General features: G+C 48.7%; 1 protein-coding gene across 1 annotated transcript; it reads right to left on the bottom strand.

Annotated features, from left to right (window-relative positions):
- Positions 1-384: 384 nt before the first annotated feature.
- ELAC1 (elaC ribonuclease Z 1) lies at positions 385-15,417 on the bottom strand. Its single transcript, XM_069964792.1, has 4 exons — positions 15,354-15,417; positions 12,104-12,307; positions 1,942-2,406; positions 385-1,223 (listed from the first exon to the last, which is right to left on the bottom strand). Exons 2-4 carry the CDS (start codon positions 12,258-12,260, stop codon positions 754-756), a joined length of 1,092 nt encoding a protein of 363 aa, XP_069820893.1. The 5' UTR covers positions 12,261-12,307; positions 15,354-15,417; the 3' UTR covers positions 385-753.
- Between the last annotated feature and the right edge of the window lie 2,526 nt (positions 15,418-17,943).

Below are 17,943 nucleotides of genomic sequence, written 5' to 3'. Positions count from 1 at the left end.
TATATGTCTCAAAAAATAAAGGCAACGCATCCTAAAATGCATCAATATAGCAGAACATACAGCAGCTGATAAGTACTGGAAGGCTGGAAATTTGTAAATAGAAGTAAATTACAAATCTATATAACTTTGCGAAACAAGTTCATTTAAAAGAAAAAGATTTTTGCTGGACAACCCCTCTAAGACCTAGTTCCAGTCCCCTAAACTAGCACAGAGCAGAGCCACGGCCAGCACTATGGACGTGCACCTGTAGCTGTCCGCCATGCACGGACCCGTTTATTAGGATCTGTCAGGGGGTTTTCATCATGGGTCTTTTAATACTGAACACCTAAATCCTGCTGACACAGGTAATATACACAACCAGTTTTTATTGTATTATTTGTTTTATTTTTGCAGTTTCTCGAAAAAATGTGCTTCTTGGTGCAAAACCATAGGAGCAGAAGATGGAAGGATTATTTCTGTTCGGATAAGATGATGTTCAATGCTACCATATCCTTTCCCCATCCAGCCTGCACAGACAGGTGCAACTACATCAGCACGACTGCAGCACCCAGCAAGTTATCAGAGCGTCATTATACTGTGAGTATGCAGCACTATAGCAGCTTTATACTACGTGTTGCGACACTATAGTGTCATTAGGCCACAGTACCAGAACACTTTGAACAATGCTGACAGGGCTTCAGATGTTTTATTACAGACCCTGCAGATGGATCAGACATATAAAATATACAACAATCTATAATATCAGCACGCTGCCTATGAAGGCTTTTTTAATGGAACGTTAATGGTTAAAAAGTCCTCGGCTAAAATCACATTGTGACCCATGAAGACGCTCTCCGCTTGCGTCTTCAGAATAGTCACGTCTTCATCCCCTTCGCTGAGCAGTCCCGGGGGCTTGTACCTCTGACTGAAGTGAGTCAGGACCAACTTCTTGGCGCTACACAAATTGGCAAATTCTGCGGCCATTTTTGGTGTGCTGTGGCCGTGGTCCTTGGCCTTGTCCATCTGACCGTCATCTAATGTGGCTTCGTGGACGAGAAGGTCAGCGTTCTGACAGAGCTGAGCGGCTCCCGATGCAGCAACTCCCGAGCAGTCTCCCAAGATGCAGACCTTCCTACCAGGCACGGGGTCTCCCACCACATCACAGGGGGAGATGGTCTGTCCGTTCTCAAGGGTTACAGCAGAACCCAGCTTAAGCTTTCCATATAATGGACCAGGAGGAACGCCTGGAAAAACAACATGATCAGAAATAAGACTTAAAGTGGAATGCTAACCAAAACCTTACTTCCTATATCACAGGGTTTAAAAAATATATCTATTAGTATCACATCTTGATCTATTGGTCATCTTGCAGATACCTCCTAATGTGGACAAATTTGATGCAAACTCCGTATGGTGGATACTGGGGAACTTCTATACCCTGGACCTTTAAAGTAAATGTACTTTAAGGTACATCACTTTTTTTTACATTACCATGTCGGTCCTTTTTTTCAAAACGCCGCCCAGTTTTGAAAAACCCACTCCGGCACCAACCGGATAGTGTAAAAAAAGAAAAAGTTATGTACCTGGTGGTGCAGTTGCTTTAATTTTATTATGGGGGGGGGGGATAATAAAGAAGCCATACTTACCCATCTCCGTGCCCTGCAGTACAGCGTCAGCAGCTCTCTTTTACCGCCCAGGCTCCAGAACTACCCACTCTGCCCGTCAGTGACTGCAGCAGTGTCCCGCCTAGGTCACTGATTGGCTGAGTGGGCAATTCTGACCAGCTCCATGATGTCGCAGGAGCTTTGGAAGCACGGCAGGGGTCCATGATCAGTGACATTGCAGGGGCACGGAGGAATTATGTTTACTACTTATAAGGGATTTCCCACACAATCAGTTAAGTCCTCATATAGGGTGACCCCTGTGTAGTGAGGGGGGACTCCAAACGGTATAATAACTTACCGAGTTCTCGTAGTTTATTGACATCAAGTTTCCCCGGTCGATCCTTCTCAGCGATCACAAACCCAAATGACGGGATACGATGATATAGTTTAAAAGCCTTTACTGTGAACTGTTCACTTTCAAAGAGACAGTAGGTCCCATCTGCAGGATCAGCCGCAATGATCTGCTCTTCCGATGAAGGCGGGTTTCTGTCTCCAGCATATTTGGTGAAGTCTCTGAACTCTTCTGGTGGGCACTGATCTTCTGAAGGCAACAACTCATGGACGGTATATGGGAAAACCAGTTGGGAGTTGGACACTTCCAGACTCATCTGGATAAAGCTCCTTAGACCCACAGGGCCATAGATGTCCACATGCTGCTTAGTGGGAGTAGAGCCACACTGGAGGCTGACAGTACAGAGGAACCCAGGGAGGCCAAACATGTGATCCCCATGGAGGTGAGTAATGAAGATCTTGGTGATTCTGCCTGCAGACAGACAAAACATAAGACTTCACATTAGACAACTCATAAGGTCCTTTTAGACGTAAAGATCTGTCGCCTGCAAACAAGTAATGGTCAGCGTGATTGGCGCTCATTTGCAGTGCCTTTACAAAGCAGGACAAATCAAGAGGCCAGGCTAGGGCTGGGCGATATGGGCCAAAATCAATATCGCGGTTTATCGCACATGTAGCCGCGGTGACGATAACTGAACGATAATTATGACACGCCCCTTTTTACAAACCACACCCACTTGCCATGCCAAACTGGCGATATCAAAAAAGTAAAAAAGAACTCACTCAGCAGCAACCCGTGGTTAGTCTATTATCATTATTATTATCATTACCATTTGTCATTATTTGGGGATGTATGACTATAGAGGGGGGGGGGCCGACAGGGGTGTATGACTGTACAGGGGGGGCCGACAGGGGTGTATGACTGTACAGGGGGGGCTGACAGGGGTGTATGACTGTACAGGGGGGGCCGACAGGGGTGTATGACTGTACAGGGGGGGCCGACAGGGGTGTATGACTGTACAGGGGGGGCCGACAGGGGTGTATGACTGTACAGGGGGGGCCGACAGGGGTGTATGACTGTACAGGGGGGGCCGACAGGGGTGTATGACTGTACAGGGGGGGCCGACAGGGGTGTATGACTGTACAGGGGGGGCCGACAGGGGTGTATGACTGTACAGGGGGGGCCGACAGGGGTGTATGACTATATACAGAGAGGGCCGACAGGGGTGTATGACTATATACAGGGGGGCCGACAGGGGTGTATGACTATACGGGGGGGTGACAGGGGTGTATGACTATACGGGGGGGTGACAGGGGTGTATGACTGTACAGGGGGGGCCGACAGGGGTGTATGACTGTACAGGGGGGGCCGACAGGGGTGTATGACTATATACAGAGAGGGCCGACAGGGGTGTATGACTATATACAGGGGGGCCGACAGGGGTGTATGACTATACGGGGGGGTGACAGGGGTGTATGACTGTACAGGGGGGGGGCCGACAGGGGTGTATGACTGTACAGGGGGGGCCGACAGGGGTGTATGACTGTACAGGGGGGGCCGACAGGGGTGTATGACTGTACAGGGGGGGCCGACAGGGGTGTATGACTGTACAGGGGGGGCCGACAGGGGTGTATTACTGTACAGGGGGGGCCGACAGGGGTGTATGACTGTACAGGGGGGGCCGACAGGGGTGTATGACTGTACAGGGGGGGCCGACAGGGGTGTATGACTGTACAGGGGGGGCCGACAGGGGTGTATGACTGTACAGGGGGGGCCGACAGGGGTGTATGACTGTACAGGGGGGGCCGACAGGGGTGTATGACTATATACAGGGAGGGCCGACAGGGGTGTATGACTATATACAGGGGGGCCAACAGGGGTGTATGACTATACGGGGGGGTGACAGGGGTGTATGACTATACAGGGGGGCGCAGACAGGGGTGTATGACTATACAGGGGGGCGCAGACAGGGGTGTATGACTATACAGGGGGGGTGTATGACTATAAAGGGAGGGGGTGGACAGGGGTGTATGACTGTACAGGGGGGGCAGACAGGGGTGTATGACTGTACAGGGGGGCAGGGGTGTATGACTGTACAGGGGGGGATAGGGGTGTTTGACTGTACAGGGGGGATAGGGGTGTATGACTGTACAGGGGGGGATAGGGGTGTATGACTGTACAGGGGGGGGCAGGGGTGTATGACTGTACAGGGGGGGATAGGGGTCTATGACTGTACAGGGGGGGCAGGGGTCTATGACTGTACAGGGGGGGGCAGGGGTGTATGACTGTACAGGGGGGGCAGACAGGGGTGTATGACTGTACAGGGGGGGCAGGGGTCTATGACTGTACAGGGGGGGGGGCAGGGGTGTATGACTGTACAGGGGGGGCAGGGGTCTATGACTGTACAGGGGGGGGGCAGGGGTGTATGACTGTAGTTCCCTCATTAACAGTACAGGAGTGTAGCATAGGAGGAGGAGTGAATGGGCTTCAGCAGGCAGGATAAGCTATAGGAGACATTGCTGTGTGTGACATCCTGCTTGCTGCAGCACATCCATTCCTCCTATGCTAGACTCCTGTACTGTTAATGAGGGAACTACAGGACAGCTGCCGCCAAGTGCTGCTCCTCCAGCTCCAGCTCTGAAATGCCAGCGTCCCGGCACACACACGTGCAGCGCTCGCCGGCCGGATGTGGGGGGCGCTCAGATAGGACCGGACCGGTAGGGGCCTCGGACGGGTGAGGAGAGGTGGTGAGGCCTCGGACGGGACCGGACCGGACCAGTGGGGTGGGGGCCTTGGACATGTGAGGTGGGACCGGACGGGTGGGGAGAGCGAGCGCTTGGACGGGACTTGCGGGGGGCGGGAGGTAAGCTTTTGCTGCTGCCCCTCCTCCTCCCGCTTTGATGCCGGCGTCCCTGCACATAACGTGCAGCGCTAATGCCGGGCGGCGCGCATGTGTGCTCTGACGGGACAGGAAGTACAAAAATACCGCAGATACCGTCCTGGCTAAGTTGAGGGCGGTTAACCGACGCCAGTGACGGTATCGGTATTTTTGCGGTATACCGCCCAGCTCTACGTGGGGTGCAAAATTTTCTGTGCCAAAATAAAAGTCCTTGGAACAATACCTTAGGTGTTACGCCTCTCATTGTCAGGAAAAGTGGTCCGAATCAAATACGCTAATCGTAAGTGCTGTCCTGGTCCAGACTACATGTTTGCAGATAAGGTCTGGTTATCCACTAAAAACTTACAACTTTGTGTGCCCTCACCAAAATTTGCTCTCCCATACATTGGTCCATTTCCAGTTGTTGAAATTGGTAATCCTGTTTCATTCAAACTGCAGTTACCCTGTTCTCTACAATTTCATCCTGTATTCCACAAATCATTACTCAAAAAATACATTCCGTCTGCAGTACCTAGTCTGCCACATCCTCCACTAGTCTTACAAGGAGAATTGGAGTATGAGGTGGAAAAAAATCTTAGATTCTTGTAGGGTCTGTAACACTATACAGTACCTGGTGCATTGGAAAGGTTATGGGCCAGAAGAGGGAACTTGGGTTACTGCCTGGGATCTCCATGTCCCTGATTTGGTTGGAAAATTTCATTTCTTATACCCTGCCAAATATAGAGGTCTTTGTGAGGGTCCAGAGGCACCTCCTCAAGGGGGTAGGGGTTCTGTGAAATGCCAGGCCGTGTGCTCGGCACGGCCGGCCTGTCAGAGGCACCGACAGCATCCCTGGCATTTCCGGACTAATAAGAACTTCCTGGATTGACTGGTCACTATGGATGAGACCTGTGGAGACACAGTGGTTCTCCTGGTCCAAAGAGGTTCAGGGTGCAAAAATCAGCCACTAAGGTGATGGCGTCTGTGTTCTTGCATTAGGAGGGTATGCTGATAGCAGACTACCTTCAAAATGGTTCCAACATCAATGCAAGGTATTACATTGAACTTTTAGACCAATTGAAGGCAGCTCTGAAGGCCAAAAGGCGAGGCAAGCTGTCCAAAGGAACCATGTTCCTGCAAGACGCCTCCACTCACACTGCACAAAGCCAAAGAGTTATCAGCACCGCCTCATACACCTGTCCTTTGTCGTCCAGTTACCTATCCTGACATATAGTTTATGGTAAAATTGTTATAGAAATATAGAAAATTCTGAGAGATCTCGGGAGAAGGGGGGTAACTGCCATTGATAATGTGCCGTTCCCTTTTGTTTCCTCTTTTTATTTTGACCCTCATAACAGTCATGTAATGTCATCAGTAGGAAATTATATGTCATCAGAATGTCCAACAAATCTTATCAGCTTTAATCAAGTTAAGAGCCAAGCCAAGTACAGGTCACATTAGAAACCAGTTCGGTGAAGCTTAGAATTCAAAATATCCTAAAATATTTTACTTTCAAGACTAAATTTCATAGGACATTGAGAAGATGCTGATCTGGATGATATTGTGGATCTCAGGAGTTCTGGGCCGGGAAGGTAGGTTGATATCTTTCCACTTCTAACCTTATAGATATTATGAAGTTATTTAAAGAAACCATCCTAATATATTATCTAAAATCAACAGGGGCCCAAACACCTATATTACCAAATATCTGTATGACTTTCTCTATATTTGATTCCCCCCGCTTTTGTCTTTTCCCCCTTTGTCTTTTGTTACTTTGTTTATAGAAATAGTTATGGCTCTTAGAAAAATAGGCTGAAAAAACTAAAACTTCATCTCTGTGGTGGGAAGGGGTTAAAAATATTACATTATTACTTTAATTGTTTTCTATTCTTACACAGATATGATGGGGAAATTATTTGCTTTCCCAAAGGAGTCATCAACATCTTATGTTCGGCTATGGCCAGACCTTCCCGGCCCGTTTGTAGAGGCCACGGTCTGCATGAGATTCCACTCAAATCTGACCCGGGAATATTCCTTATTTTCACTGGGTACTCCAAGACAACCCAACAATTTTCTCCTTGTGCATTATCCAGTGAATACACTTTTGCAGTTAGTTAGTAATATAAAACATCAGTATTTTTTGCATGGTAATAATTTTACAGAATGGACAAGTGTCTGTGCAACATGGAGCTCTAAAGCCTGGGCGGTGTGGGTTGATGGAGAGAAGTACAATGCAAATAGAATGGAGAATACACAGATCTACACTGGCCTTTTCATCATTATTGGTCAGGACCAAGATGCATATGGCGGAGGATTCCAGGTGTCTGACTCCTTTGTGGGAGAAATCACTGATGTAAATATGTGGGATAAAGCTCTGACTGATGACAATGTTATAGATTATTTTGCAGGTAATGAAGTGAGCGGTAATGTCATTAACTGGAAGGATTTACATTATACTTCTTATGGATACGTCATCATACGTCCTTATGTAGATCCCTACCCCTGTGAACCTGTATAATGTATATAGAGTCTTCCCATTATGTCCTAGCAATGTCTATAAGAGGGAATCTCCCCCAGCAGTAAGCATCTCCTATGTAAACCCTTACCTAAGGACTCTATATTTAATGAAACTGAGCTGCAATACCACACTCAACCTCAGGACAAGAGTGGTGCTGTTTCTAGATAAGGGCATTGTGTTTATTTGGGATTTCCTTTTTATGCTTTATATTTAGTATAAATAACATATTTACTTGGTAACCTCTATGGTTTGTTACGGTTATGGAAGCACTGAATCTGTACTTTTGCAATAAAGTTTGTTTGCAGAGACTTTAGTGTGGTATTAGTATGATCCCCTTCCGATTTTCATTCCATGTAGATGCTGCAGTCACTATCTTATGAATTATCTAAGGGATAAATGGCCAGGGTCCGAGTAACACTGGTGTAGAAAAAAGTTAAAGGGATTATCCAGCGCTAGAAAAACACGGCCTCTTTCTTCCAGAGACAACGGAACTCTTTTTTCCAGTTCAGGTGTGGTTTGCCATTAAAGGAGACCTGGCTGCCAGGGTGAAGCCTGCCCGACCCCCCTCTGGAGCCCCTTATACTTATCCCTTCCTCGAAGTCCCAGTCCCGGACCCCGCCCCGCCGCTGAGAAATCCCCCTCGGAAGCCCATGCGCGCATTCACCAGAGAACAGTTTGACGCCCATATAGAATCACTGCTCCAGTCATTCTCTATGGGCTTCGGACTCATCTCTGGTGAGCGCACCCACGGCTTTCGGCGGGGATTTTTCGGCGGCAGGACAGGGTCTGGGACTTTGAGAGGGGGATAAGTATAAGGGGCTCCAGCTGGTGGTCGGGTGGGCTTCACCGGGGTGACAGGTCCCCTTTAAGCTCCATTCACTTCAATGGAATAGAGTTGCAAAACTGCACCCAAACTGCAGACAAGAGTGTTGCTGTCTCTGCAAGAAAGTGGCAACGCTTTTCTGATGCTGAATAATCACATCGCCAAATAGCAATGTGAATTCTAGTTCTGATACAACTTACACTATATTTAATCATAGTAAAATTCTATGGGTCATAAAACCAACGAAACACCAAGGTGTTTCAATCTGTGAGACTTATTAATCATGGAGAGGAAAGAAGAAGGGGAGGGGTGGGGGCGCCTCCTGGTGCAATAAAAGATGATAAGAGTAGCAAACACAGGGAAAGAAAGGTGTAGCACTCACCTAGTAGAGTTGTGCTGAATTATAGGCACAACTCTATATCAGGCATAATAGGTAGAACACCGCAGCTCCTGCCGGGGTACGTCCAAGGGAGTCGTACAGTCAATGATGAGGTATACCAGCCGCAGCAGGCTTTAGGACCATATGGGATCCCGGCTTGGAAAGGGCGCAGGTGTCCGATAAACCACAGATTAAAGCGGTTGTTTCATGGAAAGGATATTTATTAGGGTCACGACGCGTTTTGGCCGCCAAGTAAAAGGTGGCCTTTCTCAAGTTTTACAAAAACATACTGAGGGACAGGGGTTTAAATGATGTATGGTATGGCATGAATGAAATGTCACTTCCGGGGCGGCGTTCATAAATATAAATAGTGCCGCAGGTGTATATATATATAAAATAATACAGGGAGCCAGTACAAAAACATGATATCTGTGACATATATGGACAAAGATTACATAAACTTACATTACCTGGGAGTTCCGAAGGTCAGCGTCCGGATCCGGCATAGTCACGTGAGCGGCCAGGCGTCCTTACGTCATTACGCTCGTACGTTGCGGCATCACGTGATTCCGGAGTTCCAAGGACGTGGCAAACGGGAACTGCGTAAGACATGTTTAAGAATAGCATGATAACGAAAAAGGAAAAACTCCTTTTTCGTTATCATGCTATTCTTAAACATGTCTTACGCAGTTCCCATTTGCCACGTCCTTGGAACTCCGGAATCACGTGATGCCGCAACGTACGAGCGTAATGACGTAAGGACGCCTGGCCGCTCACGTGACTATGCCGGATCCGGACGCTGACCTTCGGAACTCCCAGGTAATGTAAGTTTATGTAATCTTTGTCCATATATGTCACAGATATCATGTTTTTGTACTGGCTCCCTGTATTATTTTATATATATATACACCTGCGGCACTATTTATATTTATGAACGCCGCCCCGGAAGTGACATTTCATTCATGCCATACCATACATCATTTAAACCCCTGTCCCTCAGTATGTTTTTGTAAAACTTGAGAAAGGCCACCTTTTACTTGGCGGCCGAAACGCGTCGTGACCCTAATAAATATCCTTTCCATGAAACAACCGCTTTAATCTGTGGTTTATCGGACACCTGCGCCCTTTCCAAGCCGGGATCCCATATGGTCCTAAAGCCTGCTGCGGCTGGTATACCTCATCACTTATTAATCATGTAAATAAATTAAATATATATATATATATATATATATATATATATATATATATATATATATATGCAGGGCCGGTTTTAGACTAAATGTGGCCCTGGGCAAACTTGAAGGTGGGGCCCCAAATGCTGAAATATTGTAGCAGCAATTTAAGGTTCCCATACACTTTTTGGTGGTACCTGCTGCTCGTGGTGGGTTCGGCCATCAGTGTAAGGTGAATGGGGCTCTTTGTACAGTCCTCTGACATGATATCAGTGGACATATGGGGTTGGGCTTGATGGAAAATCAACATCCAACCTCTTTGTTCTCAGAGAGACAAGCCGTCATCAGATCTGTCTGGCTATGGCTTACCCCTCCTATAGAGAACACAGAAACGCTCAGCTGTGCCGAACATTCCTGTGTATGGGGAGGATGGGGCCAGATGAGATTTTATATATATATATATATATATATATATATATATATATATATATATATATATATCTCATTAGGCTACATGAACAATCCCTGTAAGTATATATCCGTGCTGTCAGTTTCCAGATCACACAGCAGTACATACTTACCTAATGGGCTGCTACAATCCAGCATCCTCCTCCTCTCGGGCTCTCCCGTCCAGCCTCTGTCTTAAGGCCCTGCTTCCTCCAGCTATTAATGATTCTGGTGGGGGTGGAACTTGATGATATAGTGGCTGGACAGGAGAGCCGGAGAACAGGATGCCGGATCACACAGCAACGCACTAGGTAAGTATAGGCCGACAGTGATATATTTTGAAGCATGTTCTAAAGACACGATCAGCCAAGGATCAGGTGTTTCCCCCGTCTTTAGCTGATCGCTGTCACTTTTAGCCGCCCGATCATCGGCAGCAGGAGCGTTTCTTGCAACGCAACGCTCCTGGACAATGTGTAAAAGGCCCTTTACTATAGATTAAATTTCAAGTCACACCAACTTGAAAATTTTTTTAAAAGGGTGCTCCACTTTGGAAAATCCCTTGTTAAGAGGCTCTCTTGCCAATAAACTGATCATAAAGTGATCAGCTGTGATCTGAGAGGAATCCTGGCAGTTAGCTCTCAATCTCGCTGCAGTGCCACCTAAGGCGACATGAAGCATTACACCTAGTCTATGCAATGCAACACAGGACAGGTCCTCCAGAATTAAATGTTAATAAACTTACTTGGAATCTTGAATGAAATTACAAGATATAAATAAGTCATTCAGGGCGGAACAAGTAACCAAGAATATCTATCTCCCAATAGAGAAGCCCTGAAATTCTTATTTTATCCCATAAGGTGCTGGCGCAGAGCTGTCACTGGATCCTGCAGCTGCCAGGCTCAGCGGAGCTGGTGACAGCTGTGATAGCCACACATCGTAAAATGTAATGGGCGGCAGGCAGCACAGGGAGCAGGATGCAGAGATTATCTCCCTCAGGCTCACATTTCACTACCAGGGATTACAGAGGTGATGAAGATAGCTGCTCGGTAAATAATTATAGAGCCTGCACAGCCCATATATATATTAACTAAAATAATTATAAACATATAAAATATATGCAAAGCCCATACATACATACAGTACACATTATATATATATATATATATATATATACACACACACACAATATATGCACAGCCCATACATATATATACTGTATATATTAAATAACTAGATATTATACAAGTTGTCTTCCTCTCTTTCACAGCTAGAGCGCCTTCTAAAAGACTTTGCCACCATTGACCTCAACGCAAGTCATGTGCGGCTGCGACCTGCTTGCGACTCTAATACAATGGAGTGAGAGCATCTCACAAACAAGTCACACAAATGTTTTTTTGGTCGCACAACTCAGTTGTGACTTGCTGTCACAAGACACCTGTCAATGTGTAGTCATAGCCTTAAAAGTGTACCTGTCCCTTTAAAAAAACTTATGACATGCTCCAGAGCAGTGCTTCTCAATTCCAGTCCTCAGGTATCACCAACAGGTCATGTTTTGAGGATATCCCATACAAAGAACACCTGTGAGAATACCTGATGCACTGAGTATAATTATATCACCTGTTAAATACTAAGGAAATCCTCAAAACATGACCTGTTGGTGAGGCCTGAGGAGTGGAATTGAGAAGCACTGCTCTAAAGCCATGTGAAAAGTTGTGATTGGTGTTCAGTTTTTTCGAATGAGTGAAGAGAAGCGCCAGGCTGCGCTCTTCTCATCGCACTGCAGGAGACAGTCCCATAGAACCCTATGGAGGTCCGTCTGCTGCAATAAGGACAAAGCAAGAGGGGATGCGCTTAGCGAGTGGTTCCATTGGTTCTAGCAATCGGGAGGGTCTGAACAGTGGGCAGCGGTGTGCCGGACTACAGGAATCTGCTGTACACTTCAGCTCCTTACCTGCCCTGAGGGCGCTCTTCATGAACTGGGTCTGGGTGCCCTCCCCGCAATCAAACAGCCAGCACTCCCCCTCTGTTCGAAAGACCACGGCAGAAGCCCCCCGGCAGGGTGATGGGTAGGCGGACCCCGTACCCAGAAACGCAACATCCATAGACATGGCAAAGAGCGTAAAGCTTCACCTCCAGCCAATCAGCATCCAGGAACCTGCGCACACCAGACAAATTAAATATACACAGATAACGGACATAGGAATCCTTCAGTATAATCGCTGTAGAGGAGGAAAACACAACGCTGGTTTATAGAGGCTATGGTGGGTATTAAACAGGTAAAAGCTATAAGTGCATTAATGAAACTGCTATAAGGGCAACATAAGAGTACCACCAAAAGAGTATAGAGAAGGTGCTGGGCATCAGTACCGACTCAGCTTAGGGATCATGTGACCAGGGCTGTGGAGTCGGAGTCAGAGCTAGTTTTGGCTGGAGTCGGAAAAAATGCACCGACTCCGATTCCAGCTTTAAAATCTTAGAACAATTTAGAATTGAGTTTTGATATGAATTTTATAAGTTATGCTCATCAATATATATGATGCAACATTCTAATAGAACACTGGCCCTATTACATAAGGGGGGTCATGGAAAAGTTGTGGGTCACTATTTGGCAGCTTGTTTCTGAGCTGGGAGAGTCCATTGTGTGTGTGGGCCAGGGGGAGATCTGTGCTGTTCTCTTCCTGGATGCTGGATATGCTGGCTGCAGCAGGCTGTGTGTGTGTGCGCGTGCACGCTATGGCTGCATCAGGCTGTGTGTGTGTGTGTGTGTGCTATGGCTGCAGCAGGCTGTGTGTGTGTGTGTGTGTGTGCTATGGCTGCAGCAGGCTGTGTGTGTGTGTGTGCTATGGCTGCAGCAGGCTGTGTGTGTGTGTGCTATGGCTGCAGCAGGCTGTGTGTGTGTGCGCGTGCACGCTATGGCTGCATCAGTTGTCCAAATCCTTCATGGTGTGTCACTCCATGGTCCAGTATACAGCAGGAGTATACACTCACAATTAGCAGGCCTTCTTTTCTCTCCCTATACGCCCCTAAATACGTGTGTGTGTATATGCGATCCTACCCCTGCTCGCACAGGGTCTGTCGGGGCACTCGCCCTAATAAGGGCGACCCCTGCCCCGATCTATCCTTTGAAATCCAATCCCTATAGAAACCCTAGGGAGGCAGTTATAGGGTTTCTATAGGGATTGGATTTCAAAGGATAGATCGGGGCAGGGGTCGCCCTTATTAGGGCGAGTGCCCCGACAGACCCTGTGCGAGCAGGGGTAGGATCGCATATACACACACACGTATTTAGGGGCGTATAGGGAGAGAAAAGAAGGCCTGCTAATTGTGAGTGTATACTCCTGCTGTATACTGGACCATGGAGTGACACACCATGAAGGATTTGGACAACTGAATGGGTGAGATCGTACCTTTTTACTTTTTCTACCGCATTCATTATCTTGGTGTGGATAAGGGTCCAGGAGTGCCACGTGGTTGGTGCGTGACCTTGTGGAATTACACCTGTACTTTGTGTTTGCCAGCATATGGTATTAATTGTTTGTGGGGTGTTTCTATTTTAATTGTATTAATAAAAGTAATAGTTTTAATGGTGTTTTCCCCAAGTATCCGTAGTAGATATATTTTTTGATTTATATGTGTATGTACTATGGCTGCAGCAGGCTGTGTGTATGTACTATGGCTGCAGCAAGCTGTGTGTGTGTGTGTGTGTGTGTATGTATGTATGCTATGGCTGCAGCAGGCTGTGTGTATATGCTATGGCGTGCCCCCACACCCACAGTGACCCCCTGTATATCACTATAGCTGACCTCTATTACAGGTATCTGGCAGTGTTAGCAGTGTTTGTGTGTGTATGGTGAATATTTAGTTAGAAACATAGAAGATTGTCAGCAGGAAAAGACCACCTGCTCCATCTAGTCTAGTTGTGAGTAGTTCAGGACATGGAGGCTGGAGACTGGCTGCATCCACTGCACACACAGGAGAATCTGCTTTAGGGTATAAACCCACACACCGTATAAGCAGCGTATTTACTGCTGCGATACGCAGCAAATACGCAGCAAATACGCAGCAAAAACGCAGCAGATTATATCTAAATAACTGAACACAGCATCAAATCTGTACCAACAAATCTGCTGCGTATTTGCTGCGTATTTGTTGCGTATCTGCTGTGTATACGGTGTGTGGGTTTGTACCCTTATATACAGTATTCCTTTATTCCCTCAGAAGTCGCCCCAGGATCATGTAGGACAATAGGGAGAAGCTGCTGAGCCAGTGTGATACATAACTCCCCTGGTATATGACTGGCCATTTATGAAGGAGCAGGAGTCGGGAGTAAGAGTTGGAGTGAGTCCTGATAAAATTCTGCAGCTGCGGCTTACCGACTCCACAGCCCTGCATGTGACACATGGGAGATCAATGATCCCCGCTCATCTAAGAGATCACGTGACCCATGGGGGATTAATGATGCCCACTCATCTAAGAGATCATGTGACCCACAGGAGATGAGAGGTACTGGCTCATCTAGGAGATCATGTGACCCATGGGGGGGGAATAGAGGTACCAGCTCATCTCAGAGATCATGTGAGTGACCCATGGGGGAGCAGAGTTACCAGCTAATGTGACCAATGCTAGATCTCAGGTACCAGCTAATCTCAGGGATCACGTGACCAATGGGATCATCAGTGCCCGTCTATCTGAGGGATCACGTGACACATGGGTCTCCGGAATGATCACCCACAGATGATGCTAGTAGAGACTAGGAGTGTAATGAAAAATCATCATCAACCCCTTTGTTTAGGGAGATATAAGCCACAGTAACAGGCTGCAGCTTACCCCTCCCCACAGAGAACACTCAGCTATGCTAGACATCCATGTGTATGGGCAGGACAGGTGTGTATGTATGCCCAGACCAGGTAAAGGCTTATATTTACCACTATCACCCAGTTACCAATCATAAAGCCCCTATATACTGACACAGGTCTCCAGAACGGTGCTGAAAGCGGCAGAACGCACCTGTGTGACATAACCCCAGAGACCAGCACAGTGTCACAGCCCCCCAGCTCACCCACGTGTACCGTTCAGGACCGGAAGTCAGCCATACTGCTACACCCACCGGAAGTCCGCCGAGATGTCAGGTACTGGACTGTGCGATCATATTTCCACGGTATAAACTAGTATCAAGTTGTCTTGCGCCCCCTACTGCTCACCTCTTATCACTGTCCAACTGATGGGGGACTCAGCTACGCGGCTGCTGTCAGCACCCTCCGCCGTCAGCACCCTCCGCCGTGTATCTAGTGTCACAGATCCCTCCGCCGTGCATCTAGTATCAGTGCGCCCTCTGCCGTGCATCTAGTGTCACTGCGCCCTCTGCCGTGTATCTTGTGTCACTGCGCCCTCTGCCGTGTATCTAGTGTCACTGCGCCCTCTGCCGTGCATCTAGTGTCACTGCGCCCTCTGCTGGGTGTGTAGTATCACTGCGCCCTCTGCCGTGTATCTAGTGTCACTGCGCCCTCTGCCGTGCATCTAGTGTCACTGCGCCCTCTGCCGTGTATCTAGTGTCACTGCGCCCTCTGCCGTGTATCTAGTGTCACTGCGCCCTCTGCCGTGCATCTAGTGTCACTGCGCCCTCTGCCGTGCATCTAGTGTCACTGCGCCCTCTGCCGTGCATCTAGTGTCACTGCGCCCTCTGCCGTGCATCTAGTGTCACTGCGCCCTCTGCCGTGCATCTAGTGTCACTGCGCCCTCTGCCGTGCATCTAGTGTCACTGCGCCCTCTGCCGTGCATCTAGTGTCACTGCGCCCTCTGCCGTGCATCTAGTGTCACTGCGCCCTCTGCCGTGCATCTAGTGTCACTGCGCCCTCTGCTGGGTGTGTAGTATCACTGCGCCCTCTGCCGTGTATCTAGTGTCACTGCGCCCTCTGCTGGGTGTGTAGTATCACTGCGCCCTCTGCCGTGTATCTAATATCACTGTGCCCTCTGCCGTGTATCTAGTATCACTGCGCCCTCTGCCGTGTATCTAGTGTCACTGCGCCCTCTGCTGGGTGTGTAGTATCACTGCGCCCTCTGCCGTGTATCTAATATCACTGCGCCCTCTGCCGTGTATCTGGTATCATTGCTCCCTCTGCTGCGTGTGTAGTATCACTGCGCCCTCTGCCGTATATCTAGTGATACAGCGCCCTCTGCTGCCTGTGTATTATCACTGCTCCCTCTGCTGTGTTGTAGTATCACTGCGCTATCTGCCATGTATACAGTGATACTGCTACCTCTGATACGTTGTAGTATCACTGCGCCCTCTGCTGGGTGTGTAGTATGACTGCGCCCTCTGCTGCGTGTGTAGTATGACTGCGACCTCTGCTGCGTGTGTAGTATCACTGCGCCCTCTGCCGTGTATCTAATGTCACTGCGCCCTCTGCTGGGTGTGTAGTATCACTGCACCCTCTGCCGTGTATCTAATGTCACTGCGCCCTCTGCTGGGTGTGTTGTATCACTGCGCCCTCTGCCGTGTATCTAGTGTCACTGCGCCCTCTGCCGTGTATCTAGTGTCACTGCGCCCTCTGCCGTGTATTCAGTGTCACTGCGCCCTCTGCCGTGTATCTAATATCACTGCGCCCTCTGCCGTGTATCTAGTGTCACAGCGCCCTCTGCCGTGTATCTAGTGTCACTGCGCCCTCTGCTGGGTGTGTAGTATCACTGCGCCCTCTGCCGTGTATCTAATATCACTGCGCCCTCTGCCGTGTATCTGGTATCATTGCTCCCTCTGCTGCGTGTGTAGTATCACTGCGCCCTCTGCCGTATATCTAGTGATACAGCGCCCTCTGCTGCCTGTGTATTATCACTGCTCCCTCTGCTGTGTTGTAGTATCACTGCGCTATCTGCCATGTATACAGTGATACTGCTACCTCTGATACGTTGTAGTATCACTGCGCCCTCTGCTGGGTGTGTAGTATGACTGCGCCCTCTGCTGCATGTGTAGTATGACTGCGACCTCTGCTGCGTGTGTAGTATCACTGCGCCCTCTGCCGTGTATCTAATGTCACTGCGCCCTCTGCTGGGTGTGTAGTATCACTGCACCCTCTGCCGTGTATCTAATGTCACTGCGCCCTCTGCTGGGTGTGTTGTATCACTGCGCCCTCTGCCGTGTATCTAGTGTCACTGCGCCCTCTGCCGTGTATCTAGTGTCACTGCGCCCTCTGCCGTGTATTCAGTGTCACTGCGCCCTCTGCCGTGTATCTAGTGTCACAGCGCCCTCTGCCGTGTATCTAGTGTCACTGCGCCCTCTGCTGGGTGTGTTGTATCACTGCGCCCTCTGCCGTGTATCTAGTGTCACTGTGCCCTCTGCTGGGTGTGTAGTATCACTGCGCCCTCTGCCGTGTATCTAGTGTCACTGCGCCCTCTGCCGTGTATCTAGTGTCACTGCGCCCTCTGCCGTGTATCTAGTGTCACTGCGCCCTCTGCCGTGTATCTAGTGTCACTGCGCCCTCTGCCGTGTATTCAGTGTCACTGCGCCCTCCGCCGTGTATCTAGTGTCACCGCGCCCTCTGCCATGTATCTAGTGTCACTGCGCCCTCCGCCGTGTATCTAGTGTCACAGCGCCCTCTGCCGTGTATCTAGTGTCACAGCGCCCTCTGCCATGTATCTAGTGTCACTGCGCCCTCTGCCGTGTATCTAGTGTCACTGCGCCCTCTGCCGTGTATCTAGTGTCACTGCGCCCTCTGCCGTGTATCTAGTGTCACTGCGCCCTCTGCCGTGTATCTAGTGTCACTGCGCCCTCTGCCGTGTATCTAGTGTCACTGCGCC

The sequence above is a fragment of the Dendropsophus ebraccatus genome, chromosome 3, assembly GCF_027789765.1.
Source record: "Dendropsophus ebraccatus isolate aDenEbr1 chromosome 3, aDenEbr1.pat, whole genome shotgun sequence".
Classification (NCBI taxonomy): domain Eukaryota; kingdom Metazoa; phylum Chordata; class Amphibia; order Anura; family Hylidae; genus Dendropsophus; species Dendropsophus ebraccatus.
Note: the sequence above shows the minus strand (reverse complement) of the source record. Positions and strands in the feature narration are given on the sequence as shown.

What these genes read in the sequence shown, in the direction of transcription:
- ELAC1 (XM_069964792.1), bottom strand. Translation starts at nt 12,260, where the DNA reads ATGTCTATGGATGTTGCGTTTCTGGGTACGGGGTCCGCCTACCCATCA. An exon ending in GAAGAGCGCCCTCAGGGCAG is followed by an intron (nt 2,407 to 12,103) that starts GTAAGGAGCTGA and finishes GTCTGTCTGCAG; the next exon opens with GCAGAATCACCAAGATCTTC. An exon ending in CAATAAACTACGAGAACTCG is followed by an intron (nt 1,224 to 1,941) that starts GTAAGTTATTAT and finishes TTGTTTTTCCAG; the next exon opens with GCGTTCCTCCTGGTCCATTA.